The sequence below is a fragment of the Amblyomma americanum genome, chromosome 1 (assembly GCF_052857255.1).
Source record: "Amblyomma americanum isolate KBUSLIRL-KWMA chromosome 1, ASM5285725v1, whole genome shotgun sequence".
Taxonomy (NCBI): Eukaryota; Metazoa; Arthropoda; class Arachnida; order Ixodida; family Ixodidae; genus Amblyomma; species Amblyomma americanum.
Window position 1 is genome coordinate 193,837,679 of NC_135497.1, and position 17,106 is coordinate 193,854,784.

At 47.4% G+C, this 17,106-nt stretch overlaps 1 protein-coding gene across 1 annotated transcript in view; it reads left to right on the forward strand.

The window, feature by feature from the left end:
* The window catches only part of vir (VIR_N domain-containing protein), a 254,787-nt gene that overhangs the window by 42,277 nt on the left and 195,404 nt on the right, over positions 1–17,106 (forward strand). Inside the window, 2 exon segments of the mRNA XM_077648167.1 lie at positions 1,436–1,575; positions 15,401–16,010. Of these exon segments, the coding sequence (XP_077504293.1) occupies positions 1,436–1,575; positions 15,401–16,010 (750 nt within the window).

A 17,106-nucleotide genomic window follows, 5' to 3' on the forward strand; every position in this document is an offset into this window, starting at 1 on the left:
CATTTTTGTTTTTGCTGAGTCATTCTTAATCTAGGGTCTCCCTCCTCTCCCGTACAAGTGGAAAGGGGGACAGTTGGCAGGTGGCAGCTGGAGAGAGGCAAATCCCCCTAAACACCACCTAGCAGGTGGAGTCTTCACACAGATGCCGCGCTGCCAGACAGTTTTCACCTTCATGTCCCTCCTGATGCTGTCAAATTAAAATGCTAGTGACTCGCATGTCCTGCTTTGACAAAGGATAGAAGCATGCAGATAGCCAGTGCAGTGACAGTACATGTTTGGCTATAATGCATGCGTGATGATACAGTGCTGCCATCCGTGGCCAACCATGCAGTTGGCGATAATACTCGTCAAAACGCAGTGCGACGAAAGTGGTGGCGGCGGGGAAATACGCATCACTGGTGTGACCTGCCAAAAATGTCAGTTTGAAGTACTTGAAAAAAAATGCCAAAGTAATCGTCATGCAGTGTTTATGCATAGCTGCACTTCACGGAATTTTAAAGCGAAAGCTTTACTGGCCGCGAACTTGCGATTTCGCCGTGGCGGTGCTCCAAGGAGGCACATGACGTCACAACGCGCGCCTCACCATGGAGCCGAACCGGTCTGGCAAAGCCGGCAGCGGCTGGCGCACTCGGTGCGAAATAGACATGCTCCAAGTCTCCGCCAGTATGGTCAGAGTGCGCCGAAGCCATCGAACGTGTCGGCGGTCAAGCGCAGTTGGAGTATAGACCGGTCTCACTTTGGCTGATGTCAGTATAAATGCGCCTTAACAGAGCCTGCGCTTGACCGCTAACCAACGTACTCGGTGCAGCATCTATGGGAGCCACCGAAACCCCCCCCCACACACACACTCACTGAATAATAAAAAAAAAAAAACCTGTCGGAATCGAACCAGGGCCTTTGGCGTTTGAGGCGGAGACGCTACCACTCCGCCACAATAGCTCAAGCTTTAACCATGAATAAAGGCGCATCTAGAGGATGCACTCTTCCGATGCAGAAGTCTTCGGGCTTTCGCTAGGTATATCCTGGTCTAACAGGTTAGTGCTGCTACCTCGAGGCACAGAGTATGCACCCGTGGACACTGAGCATTGGAAGCATTCTTGCTGTTGCACCAGCCTGAATGCCTGTGTATGTGCTGATGGCCTCAGCTTCACAGGGATTGAGGGCGTCTGGGAGTACACATCAGCCCAGTATTACAGTCTCCGGAATTCTCTTCAGCTGAAAGTAAATCCAAGTGATAGCATTTTTTTTTTATTGCGACAGTGTATCTGCTTGCATAAATATTTACAAATATATGGGTGCACACTGGATTCTCGTTTCTTGGGCTTCAATGCATGAATTTCATTTGGTTCTTGATAAATATGAATTTCAGATGATACAAACATTTGTCATGACCCCATATGAGTCATATTATCAGTATATTTTACTGTACTTGCAGGATAGATACACACCGCCGCCTATCAAGCGTGAATCAGACCATGCTGCCTCTGCAGAAACTTCTAGCCCTGGCAGAGAGAGCAGTGGCAGTGGTGGAAAGCGTCGGGACAGCACTCATCAGAAAGAGCACGAGGACCCCAGGTACTAACTTTTTCGGTTCTATTTTCATCTCTGTGTTGTGTAGGCTTGTAGAGAGCATGTTGTATAGTTCTTCTGCTGTTCATTTTGTGAATGTAAAATCTGGGCATACTGAAAGTACCGTAGTCTCTTTTTGAGATGAACTTGATGAATTTAAAGGACCGATGTGGTGGCCTTGTGGTTCGAGCATCTACCTAGTATGTGGGAGGTGCTATGTTCAGTCCCCAATGTCGCCGGGTGCCTGTCTATGCAGTGGGTACACGCTTTCCTTTGGCCTGGTGCTCAGCATGTCTGGGGTGAAATGCTTGGAAAATGGTTCTTTCACCCCACCCTGAGTAGAGTGAAACACCTTGTGCAATGGTACTCTTAGCCAAGCTGCCCTTGCACCATGGAAATCCATCATCATTATGGACTTGAAGGGAGTGTGAGAATTTGTCTTATCAGAAGTGCCTCAAAAAGGCTATGCAAGTATGCAAGGTGCGTCCAGATATCTTGTACATGAGAGCAATGGCTAAAATTACTGTGCAGTCGGAATATAATCGCAAAGAGGGCATTTATTGCACAGTGTGTGAAGTGAGCTGAACAGTGAGGGCATGGAACAAGCTTATGCCACCTCAACTGAAGACAGCGTAGGTCTGGTTTTTATTTCTTAAACTATTTCTTTTTTTTTCTTCTGCAGCGACTTCTGCTGGTGTAATTTTTTAGTTTTGCTTTCTCTCTGGCTCCAAGCGCTCTGCAGATGTCCAACTGACTAGTCATGCAGTAAAGGCACTAAAATCGTATTTCTTTTCTTAACCCTTTAACCAACAACCCTACCGGAACTGTACACATCATGGAAGATACAGTCAAACCCAATTATAATGAACCCGGGTAGAACGAATTATGGTTTATACAGTTCAATCCAGATGTAACAAACTTCACTGTAACGAAATCTTCAATGTAACGAAGTATTCCAGTTTTCATAACTTACGCGCCAACTGAACACCATGTATTTTTAGCTTCAGTGTAACGAAGTAGATTTTGCAGCAATTTCAATGTAACGAAATGAAATAAACACTAGGAAAAATTGTATCACTGGCGCGAGTGGTTGAACGGAGTGCGTGCAGAAGCGCACATCGGAGCATGTACGATATGGGCGTCGTCCAGCTTTCACATACGCAGTGCATAGGCAGCCGCAAATATGACGATGATCATAGTGGTGAGCGCGCCGCCGACCACGCCATCTGGGGTAGTACAGGCAAGGCTGGGACGAGCGTTTGCATAGCTTGGCATCCTGCCAGGCCAACCTGTAGCTCTCACTATCTCGCCCAAAATTGGCACTGAATGTGACACGCTGCCTGTGCTCAAAGGTATTGCATTTACAAACGACTAAAGTTTGGTAAATAGAGTGCTGAGGTCAGTGCTGTTGGCACACCCGTCAGCTGCGAAGCCCATCGTGCGCTTCACACCTGACAACCTCTCTTCTCACCCAGACGATGTTTGTGCACAAAAATAAGCACACACATTTACGGCAGAAATGATAGGGGTGGGCCTGATTTCATTGCACTGGTTGGTGATTGGAGGACACTTCTTGCTCTCGCCAACATAGGGAAAAAAAGGAGAGTAAGGAAAGGGAGAGGAGGGGCAAGGACGGCGTGGCTCACTGTGAAGCCACTGGACACGAGGTCGCAGTGGCGGAATGCGTCATCGTGTCAGCGGTGTGCTCAGCAGAAGGATGATGATGGCCGCAAAACAAAAAAAACATGACATGATGAGTGTGTTGTTCCCGTCATCCACGAGAAGCCCATTATACTTATTGGTACGGGCAGGGACAATTTATTTTTCATTCTTTTTATCGTCCCACAATAATTTTTGTCATCCACGAGATGTTTGGCGCGATAGACGTGCTGAGGCGGTTTGTGAGCTCGCAACATAAGACTCGCTTAATACCGTTGCTGCTGTCGAAGAAAGGGCAGGACCACTTTAATCGCAAATAAAGGTTTTTTTCCCTTTGATTCATCCACAGCAAGTTTCTGGCAGATTCTTAGCATGCTAGGAGATGAATTACAATGTAGCGAAATTTCAGTATTACAAAGTAAACTGCCGATTTTACCGACTTCGTTAAATCGGGGGTTAACAGTATTGAACACCTGAAGCTGTTCATCAGTATTCATGTGAAATATACTTTCTACAATGAACTGCACATTAGATATATCGAACTCCGAGCGTGCATCATCAATCTGCACCCAAGCACGACAGCATGCAGGCCACGCCGGCTCCTGGCAGCTGTGCCTGGTCACACTGATCCTGAGGGCCTGTTCAGGAAAAGAGAGCCCTCTTTAAACTCTGCACCTTTGCCCTACCTTGCATTGCAGCCCTCCTATTCTGCAGCTGCCCCCCACGTGACCAACTACGCGCAGGCAGCTTCAGGCCTATCGCGCTTTAGGAAAGAAGATGAACCAGGCAGAACCAGAAAGAACTACTGTCGGGCCATGTCAGGTGACAGGCGAGAAGGGAAAAGTGGCTTACAAAAGCAATGTGACATCTCTGGCACTACGTACTCCTGCTTTTAAAGCATTGCTCTTGGCCCGTTCTTTTAAACAGTGGTATGCGTGTCTGCAAGGAAGACACAGCGCTACCGGCAGTCTTTGCAGCGAGCCGAGTAGCTGCCGCAGCAGTTTTGTCAAGTGTGCTGGCTGCAATAGCTCGCTCAGGAACTTGGTAGCGCACCAACATGCTGCAGAGCCAGTAGTTGCAGAGTGCCTTACTGAAAAATTGCCTGCTTTCAATCACAGTTAGCTTTTTTTTATTCTGCATGCTTTCTTCACGTTGCGTGCTCAAGCCTTACAGCAGCTGGCATGATTCCGGCCGTTGCTGCTAATTCTGTACCTGCTGTTTTCTGCACTTTCCCAGCGAATGTGTCATGTGGCTAAGGTGGTGATGAAGCTGTGGCTAGCCCTGCCGCTTCCTGACAGAGTGAAAATTGAATATTCAGCGCGTCGAGCATGGCGCAAAGAAATTTGATGTTGCAGTGCACTTCAAATTGCCAGGAACACACTTAGTAGTTTTAAAAATTTTAGAAACAAGTCGGCTAGGGGTGTGCGAATACCGAATAGTGCCTCTCGAATTGAATATCGAATCGAATCAAGAAAAAAAAAACGGAATATCGAATAGTAACAAATTTATTCAAACATTTGCTGATGTGCTTATAATTTATAAGTTCTGATGCAAAAAAAAGCAGCTGCTGCACGTGATCCGGCAGCAGCTTTTCTCGCCTGGATGTGACAGTGTTGCCAGCTGTAGAAAATAGTTTTTCACTTGGAACTTGCGTTGCTGGTACAGCCAGGTATTTCATGGCCATTCTGTACAGACCGGGAAAGTTCTGCTTGCCTGTTTTCCTCCAGTACGCCAAATGGCCTTCATCCCTGGTGCAAACTGGCTCTCGAAGGTACCGCTGAAATTCATCAGTGTTACCTGGTTCACGGTTGTGTCTCTTCCCAGATGACATTGCAAGTTTGTCGATATTGTCCCATATGCTGGCACTACGCTGCTTTTGTGCTGTAGGTGTTGAGGGCTGAGCACAGTCACTGATGGTGGGGTTGGCGAGCTCTGCAGCTCACTCCATGCATGTTCCAGAAGCCTTGTTCCTTGTAAAGCTTCAGTACAGAAGATGTTTTTGAATCGTGGGTCACATGCCATTTTCCATGATGTACTCTTTTTGCTCATTGTGGTTAGGAAATCTCCTTCACACTTTCTTCTCAATTTTTTGCGAACAGTGACGTGTCGTCATCCACTGTAGCACAGTCCTTCAGCACCATGTGCGTTCCGTAAAGGAATGGTATCACCGAAGACAAGGTTGCATGCTTCTGCCCACTCAGGTCATTTGTTGCTGATGCAATTGGCACCGTTTTCCATTCCTGTGGTATCAGGCTGGATACCACTGTCTCAGAGGTAGCGAGTTCAAGGCAACCTGCCTCTTTAAGCTGAGGGACACGTGACAGCATGTCAGGCTCGCTATTCCACTCGGTGTCTACATTCTGGACGAGCTCGAGCAGGGGCAGCTCCATCTGCCGCTGGCAGTCCTTTAGTCTTGCTGCAGCTTGGGCACTGTGCTTATAATGGACCACTATTGCACGGCATTTTTTGAGAATGGCAGGCACTCCTGCAGTTTCTTCCTTGGCATCCTTGATGGCCAATTGCTATGTATGGCCCAAACACTGCACGGGAGTACACTGAAAGTCCCGGAGAGCGTCGCGGAAATTTCGAGCATTGTCAGTCACAACAAAAATAGATACCACTTGCAGTGGCAGATCCCATTCACTCGTCATTGGTTCCAGGTGTGCTAAGATGTTGCATGCAGTGTGACTGTCAATCACGTGCTGGTTGCCCGACGTGAACGCTCGGATTTCGAAGTTCGAGGTCAAGTAATGGCACGGGAGACTAATGTAGCACTGGTTTCACCTTGACGTCCACATGTCACTGGTGAACGACAAAGACTGTACTCCTTCCTGCAGGTCCGGTGTGAATTCGGCGCTTGACAGCGCTTACAGTGTCCCTGTACAGGTAGGGGATGATTGTTCGGAAATTTCCTCGTTGGCGTTCCGAAACCCCTCTCGCAGCGCCGCCCCTCCTTCTCCACATCATGCATTAACTCCTTGAACCCTCGGCTTTCAACAAAGTCGTATGGCTGTAGGTCGATTGTCAGCATCCGCGCAATCCACATCGTGATTTCTTGTCTTCGGCGCTGCGACAACTCCTTGGCCGTGTCGAACTTACATTTGATAGAAGGCTGCGATGCTACCGAAACTTGTTCGCTTCCCACTTTCCACCAAAAACGCGCTGTGCAAAGCGTAATGTTTGTTCCTTAGGCCGTTCGCCAGCGGTGTCGTTTTGCCCGACGGCGTCCAAAGTTTGGCATTGCAAGTCTTGCATGTCGCTTCCTGTGAATTATCTTTGACGAAATGTTTCCAGATCGCACTTTTCGTGTGATCAGCCTTGTTGCTGAGACAGGCACTCCACACAAACCGATACAATCCTTTCGTGCCTTTGGTCTGCAGACCTGAACGAAACAGCGCGGAGACACGGAAAACAAAACAGAACCATAGAGACACGGAACTGTGAAGCGTCGTCGTGTGTGTGTGCCTCGTCTCTTCACTGTGGTCCATCTTTTGACTGCTTTTTTTTTCGCGAACATGTGAAGCACGGACAGCGCGGCGCCGTGGGCGCGCGTACAACCACGAGTGGGAAACTTCTTGCACTCGACAGGTGGCGCTGCGTGCATTCATAAATGCCACCATCCGTTTTATTCAGTGCTGTTGTTTTCTAGATGCAGCACGCTTCTCTCTCTTCTGAAAAGTAAACATTTCAACATAATGAATGAATCTTTATTGGAATAGGATGGCCCGTGACCTAAATGGTGACTAGGAGTAAACGCTGCTCTTTTCGTGGTCGCTAATAGTAGGTCCATTAGATTTGCCTGCTTTCCCTGCACCAGTTCTGTAAAGCTCCGCGGCGGCGCCTCGAGCGTGCAGAGCCAGTTCCAGCAGCTCAAGTGCTGCAATGGGCATTGGCTACTTCCAAAACGAATGGTCGAGTGCAGGCCTGGTCGTCTGCTAGCCTTGGCGTCGTCACCAAATTGCAGCCAGCAGCGTGGCGCCCAAATCAACGGCCGCCAACATTCCGAATTGCATGAAGAATTTTCAAACAGCACATTGCAACGAAGTGTTGCCATGAATCAGCCTCGATGCAACCTTGCTGCAGCTAAGTGAAACGCATGTGTGTTCTTTTACTGAACACGACTGAGGTGTGCGCGCGCCGCCGACTTACATGCTAAGCGGTTGTTGCAACAACGTGCATCATGCGCTGCATGCACGTGTTTACTTTTTAGTTAACATAACCGCCTTCGAGTACTAATATAACTTTATTAGTAGAAAGGAAAGACGCCAGTTACGGGTCCGTTGAGAGCACAATGGTCGAGAGATGCAAGGTGCTGGCGAGGGCCGCCGTCCCCACCTCCGTCGCCGCCTTCTCGGGTGGCCACTCACGTTCCATAACAGTCGGCGGGCCCATGTGAGGCACTGTTATCATTGACGAGTGGAATACTTTGAGTATATCCGACGTTTATCGCAAAGTGCAAGCAGTTGTCTGCTTCTATGGCGGCTGCAGCTGCACCATTTCGGCACCGACCACTGAAGAGGTGCACAGTTTTCCTGCACTTTACTGAACTAGATCTGCTCAACGTCTGCACTTTTTTTGTAACGAATGACGTCGTGCAGACGGTGCCATCTTGCACCGCTGAAACGAATGGCGAAGTGCAGCACCGCGAGAACCAGTTCACGTAGTGCAGGCGAATATAATAGACCTAGTGACCTCGCAGGCCGGCGTACCATCGTTCACAACAAACTTTCACAGGAAAATCAGTTCCACGCGTGTTGACAGCGAAATAGGTAAAGTCTTTAAAGGTGCACACCTACCGTGGCTTGTGTTGTGCTGTGGTTGGTGTCGCTCGTGACCTGTGCTGCTAGCGATGTTCCGGCGGCGTGAAGTGGTGTATTTTTTTTTGGCTGTTCATGATTCAGTTGTGTCATGAGGGCTAATACGTATGTGCTATTGAGAATTTATTTCCGCCTGCTGTTCGGCAGCTGTATATTAAAAAATTGAAGGACGCTTAAGCTTCGCCTTTAAGAGTGGAACGCGACAGCATGTTGCAGCACTGCCAGGGAGTCCACATAACGCCACCGTCCGTTCGGCATGACGCCTTGCCTGTTAGACAAACTGCTCTGCTACGTACGGTGAAACGGACGCGCGGAGCGGCAAACCGCGTAGAAGCGCTGCCAGGCGCCTTGCCGAAACGCGCGGGACTCAAGTTGCACTCGTAGTTCATCGGCACATCGTTCTCAACAAACCCGATGCCACGAACGCCAGCATAGCTTCCACGCTGAACGAACGGGCAGCAAACCGCAAGCTTCGTGGTGAACGCGTTTTGGATGTGTGCTGCATTGTTTTCCGCTCACCGCGTGATTCCTGCGTGCCCGCACGGCCCCACTGCACCCAAACGAGACGAGCGGGGGGCGCTGCCGTCATGCGCTATCTGTTAAGGCAGTGGCGTACATTGCGAGGTGGAGGGAGGGGAAAGATTTTTCGCTCACGGCCAACGCCGCTCACACCAGCTTTTCTGCGACACGAGGCCCTTAACGCTGTTGCGTTAAAAAATGTGTGTCGCATGATCAGAAAACCCGAAGACTGCGCTGGAGGATTGGGAGAGGGAGGAGGAATGGCAGATCTCGCATTGGCGCAGTCATCTGAATACCGAATATTTGGTTACCCAAATAATAAGTATTCGATTCGCGAATCGAATTATTTGAAAATTTGATGTTCGATTCGTATTCAAGTATTCGCACACCCCTAAAGTCTGCCATTAAGACAAAAAACAAAAAAACAAAAACGAGAGTGTAACCGAACGCTGACGGCTGTTGCGGCCACAAAGCTGGTGTTTTCGCTCGACTGTTCTCAATCTCGTGGTATAACGAACTTGATAATGAAATCCATTATAAGCAGGTTTGGTTATGTACCAAACTACTTCATATATCGAATAAATTCCGGTGAGTCATGCTGTTTGTTATAACCAGGCTCGACTGTACCAATAATCGCTACTGATGAGTCACGCTCAACCCACTCGATGTTGCACAACTCCCACTGCCAAAGACGAGTTATGGTTGGCAGTTGCGTTGGTTGAAATTTTCAACACTAGAGGGCGGTAGTTGTCCATTAAAAATGCGTTTTGAGCCTGACAACGGTCATTTTCGCCAACAATTGCCAGAAAATTAGGTGATTTCGGTACGTTTTCTGGGAATTATTTTGGTGGTTAAAGAGTTCATGCGATAGCATTAGGGGTCCTGAGGCCAAATACTGGCCAGCAGCGGCGTCAGAATCAGGGTGAAGCCTCTATCTGCCAACCATGGTAGGTGGTGTTTAGGGGGATATTTCCACCTCCCCACCTGCCGACCGTCTCTCTCTCTTCCCTCCCTCTCCACTTCGGAAGAATCCCTGTCCGTGTGGTTCTTCCGTCCTTCCAGTGCACCGAAACTATGCGCTCATCATGACCCATTCGCAGTTCGTGCGGTGAAGCCTCCCCACACATGATGCTGCCACTTGTGAAGTGTGAGACGCAGTTGCAGTTGAGTTCCACCACTAAAAATAGTCATTGTCACGCTGTTCTCATCGCAAGAGCAAGCAACGATTGCCTAGTCTTTCACCAAATAAATTTACTGTGATGCAAGGGGTTCTTGTTACTTTTTTTACGGTCATTCGATAATAGAACTTTCGGATAATTCGAACATTTTTCCGGTTCCTTGAAGTTCAAATAATGAGCTTTTACTGTAGTTAAGTAGTCTGAACATGTTTAGGGAGTCAGTGTAGATAATACTTTTGTCGATTTTGTGACTATTTTTTATTACAAGACAGACTGCATAACATTCGCCAGTGAAAATTGTTCTGCACTGCAGAAACCTTATACTGTTTTTTCCTGGTCATTTTGCATTACTGCACTTCCAAAGCAACAAGCTTTATATACAAGAGTTTTATATGGATGGTTCAAAAACGTTTGAACCATCCTTGTAAGACTCAGTATAGCTGCCATATTTCTTCCCTAGTTTGAGGTATTCCTGCATGATAAGTTCTTGTGGGAATGAGATCCCAGATTTTGTGGAATCTATACCATGGAGGTAGTGGGTCAGAGCTTTGTGCTGTAGAGGGTAATGTGTCCAGTATGCCAAGATTGTGGTACATCTTTTCAAACCATACTGGCCTGGTCACTCTAGATTCTTTATTGACTAATATTCTGGAGGGACTATGCGCAATGCAGTTCTTCTGTGTTCTAGAGATGGTTCGTTGACCTCTACAAGCAGGCTTGGCAGAGCAACTTTCTGTATTCACCAGTTGAAAGCCGGAGAGCTTTGTTGTGTACAGGGCCTAGCCATTTAAAGTACAACTTATTTTTGAGGCAGTCAAGTGTAAATATCCAGTGTCAGTAGGTATACTACTAAATAGTTCTGCTGTGCACCTGCGCGCACAGACAAGGCAGCTGCAAAGACAAATGAAGTTTATATCGAATGCCATTACCTCGACCAAAGCTAAGATGTACAAACGTTCACTAAGGTTAGTTTGCTGGAGAAGTAGTGCAGAAACAGGTTACGAATGAATAAATAAAACACATTATGCCAAAAAGACAGCCTCCAGGTGAAATGCAAAGCAAACTGGTGTACTATACATACTGGACCTTTTAGAGCCGAGTGCAACCTTCAGCGCTCTCAAGTTAGATACAACTTAAGAACAAACTGGCAGATGCCCCTCAGAGGAGGCCCTCTGGCCAGTGGAACTGACTGACTTTCATGACTTTGTGGTTATTCTTGTCGCAGGGGGCAGCAGATGAAAGGGGATTAACCTTGGCTTGAGTGGTTTAATGTCATGAAAATCGGTTGACGCCATTGGCTGGAGTGCCTCCTATGAAAGGCACCCGCTGCTTCATTCTTGGTTTGTATCCGACTATAATAGATGCTGTCAGCTGCACAGCTAAACCTTTGACCACAGCACTGTGCTGGCTGGAATTGCAGTGGGTTGGCTGCTCCATTTGGGCGCTGCGAGGAGTTCATGAATCGAGTATACAGTCGAACCCGACTATATCGAACTCGTTTATATCGAATTACCTCGTATATCGAACAATTTCTGAACACCGTAATGTTACAATGAGAACATATAGGAAAAAGTATGGTTAAATCGAACAAAAATAGCAGCCGCACGCGATATATCGAACTTCAACACCGGAGAATTTCCCCAGAAGTTGGCTTTCCCTCGTAGCAGCCGGGCCAGCTGCTGACACCTCCCTCCCAGAGTGGTTTAGCCCAACTGCGTGTGTGTGACACGGCTCTCCCTCCCTCAGACAGCCACCCCCTAGAAAAAGTGGTTCGACCCATCTCTCGCTCTGTCACAGCCATGTGGCACGTGTGCCTGCCCGCAGTTCAGTTGCAAGTCGTGTCCTCGGAACATAGTGCTCGTCCGCTCTGTTTAACGAGATGCCTGCCGTGAAACGGCAGAACTTTACAATATCCACAAAGATGGAGATTATCAAAAGAGTTGAACGTGGAGAAAAGAAGTCTGATGTCGCCACAGCGTACAACATCCCAAGAAGCACGCTGACTACGGTCTTGAAAAATAAGGCCGACATTAGGGCTAAGGCGGACAAGAGGCCTGGTGCTACCGGCGCCCGCCGAGTACGCACGTCTGCATATGAAGACGTGGAGGCAGCAGTGTACAAGTGGTTCCTTGATGTCAGGTCGCTGAACATCCCTGTTTCTCGCCCCATAATTGAGCAGAAAGCGAAGGATCTCACTTTCATACTGAACAGACCCGACTTCAAAGGCGGTTCAGGTTGGCTGCAGCGCTTCAAAGAGTGCCACAGCATTGTCGGCCGGGCTGTCACCGGTGAAAGCCGCATGGTGGACGTCAGCAGTGTGCAGAAATGGATTGACAGAAATTAAAGCGACATCACGGCAAGATATCATCCCCGCAATATATTTCATGCCGATGAGACAGCCTTGTTGTGGCAAATGCTGCCCAACAAAACGCTTTCGTGTCGTGATGATAAGTCCCACGGCGGGAAAGTTACCAAAGCCCGAATATCTGTGTTGCTCGCCACCAACGTCGATGGATCGAGCAAGCTTCGACCACTTGTGATTGGCAAGAGCAAATCGCCGCAGTGCCTGAAGAATGCACTCTCTGTTACGGTGACCTACGTGTCCAACGGAAAAGCTTGGATGACAAGTGAAGTTTTTGGCAAGTGGCTGAAGTCCTGGGATGATGACCTGGTAAGCAAAGGCAGAAAGGTCTGCTTACTCTTTGATAATTGTTCTGCTTACCATTGTAAGGTCAGTGTCAGCAATATAGAGCTTTGCTTCCTGCCACCGAACACAACGTCGGTGCTGCAGCCTTTGGATCAAGGTGTCATTCGTGCACTGAAGGCAGGCTACAGAAAGCACCTTGTGCAATGATTATGGCTAAATCTCCGCACTGGCCGGGAGTTGAAAATTGACCTCCCGGGCGCAATAACGATTTTGAATGCCCCGTGGAACAACGTCAAAAAAGAAACAATTCGAAATTGTTTCCGTCACTGTGGACTCTGTGCTTCCGGTGAGGCTGTCGCCAGCTCAACTGAAAGTTGCGATGAACCCCTCGACATCGATGAACCACTCGAGGAACTTGACGACTTGTTAACACAGCTGTCAGAGTTCCCAGGTGCCGTTTGTGATGGGACTGCAGCTACAGACTCTCCATTGACGACGATGTTGCAACTGGCGGAGGAACTTGACGACTTGTTAACACAGCTGTCAGAGTTCCCAGGTGCCGTTTGTGATGAAACTGCAGCTACAGACTCTCCATTGACGACGATGTTGCGACTAGCGGAGAGCTCGCTGATGAAGATATTGTTGCCGATCTGGCTAGGGATCTCGCCGGCGACAGTAACTGCGAAGACCCAACGAGTTCCAACCCGCCCACGTGTTCCGAAGCACTTCATGCGCTGAGTGTTGTTCGTTGCCACTGCGCGTCCATAGAAGGCTGTGGACTTGACTGTTCCCAGTCACTCGACAACATTGAAAAGTGCATGCTAAACAATTCTTTGAAAGCGAAAAAGCAGAAGACAATCGGCTACTATTTCTCGTGCTAATATGCACGCCGTACATGTCTTTAGGAAGTAAAGAACAGTTCTTGATGAGGTGCGTTTTGTACATTGTCAATTTCTTTAAACGTGATATATCAAACTAATTCCGTTTTTTTTGCGAGTTCGATATATGCGGGTTTGACTGTAGTTAAAAATGTTGCTGAAACTGAAGCAAACTGGTGCTTTTGTGAAACTGTGCTGTGAACAGCATCGGATATGACAGCCACTGTTGTCACCGATTTAAAGAAGCATTAAAATTTGTATGTGGAATTTTATCTAACTGCCAGAGCTAAGAACTCAAATCAGTCAAACGCTGTTGATGTGCTCAGAAGAAAAACTTTGTTTTCAAATCACTATGCTGCCTCTTTTTCAACTGTGATGGCATTTATGGGCCTATCGCATGCTCTACAGTGCAATGGGACTGATATGCGGGCGCTAAGTTGGCTGTATCTCTGTGACAGTTCTGTATTTGGGGCGGCACTTCTCTGTTGGCACTTGCTCCATGCAGCGATGGAGAGTAGAAATGATTGTCCTGCTTGCATTGAAGCTCAAGCTGCCAATTTTTTCGGTGTCACCAGCGACGTACTCTTCCTCCTCGAATGTCTTCCGGCCAGCTGCATTGCTTGCAGTTGTGTTCATGAAACTAGAACCATTAAAAGAGATTCTTTTTTTGCATGCAAATGAGGTCCTAGTGAACCCTGTTTGTTTCAAAAGCCAAAATTTTGCCACAAGCCTTTATTTTTAACTTTTTACTTGCAGCAAAAGGTGGAGTTTCACTGTAAAATGTAATTTATTCTATGACAAAACATGAAATTGCTGCTACAGATTGTGATTTTCTCTGCTCCAAAAGCATTCATAAGAGGCCTATTGTTAGTCCTACCACTTGCAGTCTTGTAGACATGCACTTTTTTGAAAGGGAATGTAAACTTCAATGTTTGCAGTGTTTTGTGCCATCAAGAGAATGGTCATCATGTTTTTTGGATTTACTTTTGGAAGCCCTGCTAGGAATTCTGACGAGGGTTGTGGCAGCTGACCTATCAGGAATTTTTGTTATTACCTCCCACGAGAGTTGCAGTACAAATTGAGGATATGTGAAGCACTCTGTAATCTACCCCTACGAAAGCCGGTAATGGTGTTGTGTGAAGCAGATGCAAAGGTTAGGCTTACATGAATTTGATAGGAGGCAACAACAGGAGGCCGGCTTTACATTATCTGTCTCGATTAGACTGTCATCTCACAGGCTGTCACAATTCGACATTTCTCGTGCGCTGCTCAATCACAGAGCACTGTTAAAGGTAAACTGAAGACAAATTGAAGTTGGCCTGTATCAATAGGGTACTGTGTTCTAATCACAAAGAGACCACTCTCACCAAAAACAGATACTTTATAAGCTAGAAAAGGCCAAAAAACGAAATAAGGCATCGTCATGGCTGGCTGATTTCGCAAGTAAAATGCATGTATCGACACCGATTTTCGGGTGTGGATCCCAGACGCTTCGCTACGCTACCATCCACCTCAAAACGGAGGCAGCACATCCTTTTCGATAGGATATCACTATTGGTATGCACTAGCGAGAAAATTTTTAATCCAATTTTATTGGTGATAAATGAGTATTTTGGTGCTGGACAAACACCAGCATATGCAGAAAGAGCCAAAGAATCAATTCATACTGAGAAGAATAATTGCATGGAGTTGTCCTCAGTACCCCTTTAACAAGTTCCGTGAATGCTGATGCAGATTTTTGAATGCAACGAAGTTCAGTAGGAGTTTTTAAGGTGCTTGTAATCTGCAGCATATTTGCACTGCCTTACGCGCAAGGCTATTTTCTGCTATTTTTTCACATCTTTCTTGTGGCAATTTCTAGGAAATCATGCATTATTGGAATGTGCTGCATGTCTTGGAAGGCATGTCTCTGGAAATTATGAACGAAAGATACTCGTGACTTCAAGCCAGGAAGCCTTGGAAGCCAATTACTAGCCAGGAAACCTTGCTAACTGTTTGCAATTAATGGCACTACTATTGTAAAGATGGGGAGAGGTTGTGCTCATTAATTCCTTTTGGCACTCCATGAAGTCTGTTCGCAATTTTCATTATTGCGAGGTGATCACTGACATAGCTTGCCTTTCATATTTGCAGGAGGAGAAGCAGCAGTGAAGGGATTATAAGAGTCATTGACCCCAGGCGGCCATCGACGCCACCTTTGCCACGGCCTGCTTCACCACCAATTCATTCACCCCGGCCACGGACTCCACCCAAGACGCCACCCATGACGCCCCCTCGTTCACCTTGTGCCACACAGTCGCCGGATGAAGGTGATGACGAGCTGGACGATGATCGTGAGGTGACGCCTCGAGGTCCGCGGACGCCAAAAGAGGAGGAACCAGATGAGCCAGAATCACCAGCGAAGCCTTCCTCGGTTAAGCAGGCACAAACTAGACCAGCTGCACCAAGAACACCTCCGATAATAACCAATGCTGCACCGATTCCGACAATCCAGACAGTATCTGCAGTGCCGCCAGCTGCCACTGTGATTCCAATGGAGCCAATTGGGGATGGCCTCTTGGAAGATGACGACCTGTATGAAAGCATCACTCCCGACAGCTCTCCCGAGCGTTTCCCGGGCGATTTTCCTGAGGAAGCTGACATGACTCCAGTTGCCAACATGGATGATGATGACAATGGTTTTGAAGCAATCTCCAGTGAGGACGAGCCATATCTTTCAGATGGAGACAATGACATTGGCATGGCAAGTTTCTTTATATTTATTTTATACACGGAAAGTCTCTTAAAAAAGGTATTGCGAGTTATTTAAAGGGCACTTGCAACACTGGTAGTTATTGGCATGTTTTTCATTTGAAGAAGCTTCATTGGTGTGCATGATGGTGACAATGCCATACTGTGGGCACTTCTCCGAATGTTGCAAATCAACCTTGTGGCAGGCCGCCGCAGTGGCTCAGTGGTTATGGCGCTCAGCTGCTGACCCAAAAGACGCGTGTTCGATCCCGGCCGCGGCGGTAGAATTTCAGTGGAGGTGAAATTCTAGAGGCCCATGCACTGTGCGATGTCAGTCCACGTTAATGAACCCCAGGTGGTCGAAATTTCCGGAACCCTCCACTACGGCGTTCCTCATAGCCTGAGTCGCTTTGGGACGTTAAACCCCATAAACCAACCTTGTGGCACTGTGGCCTGACCTTGGGACAGAGAAAACTAGTGCTTGTGAGCCACTGTGCAAGAGGTGCAAGGGATAACTATGTATGCATCTGCCGCATGCTAGAAGAATCACAGTGTGCATAAAATTTTTATCTTGGCAAGAGATATACTGTCATAGCTTGCGGGTTCTGTGGAAGGTTAACATGAAGATTTTTTTCAGAGATTCATTGCTCTTGGCATGCAAGGGCCATGTCACTATGCTTCTCCTATTAACAGTGCAAACAGTCCATACATGTGTTTTTGATGGTATTGCTGCATTTGGATGCCTTACCAGGTTTAATCTGTTGTTTCTTTGCCATCTGCACACTCCTCCAAAGCTCTCCACTATGGCGTCTCTCATAAAGCCTACATGTAGCTTAGGAATGTTGTTTACCCTACATACTATACCAAAGCTATGTAATTCTGGCTTACTGGTTTTGATCGTTCCATGAGTTTCAGTGTAGCAGGTCGCAACTGTGGCTGAAGGCTTGTAGTGAACTTTAATTGGTTAAAATGATAGTGCATGCTTTTTATGGCAATTTCGGCATGATACTTCCACTACACAATTGAGTATCTACGTTGTCGAGTGAAATTTAGTGAATCACAGTTGAGACATGCCACTTCCACTAAGCAATTGAGTATCTACGTTATCG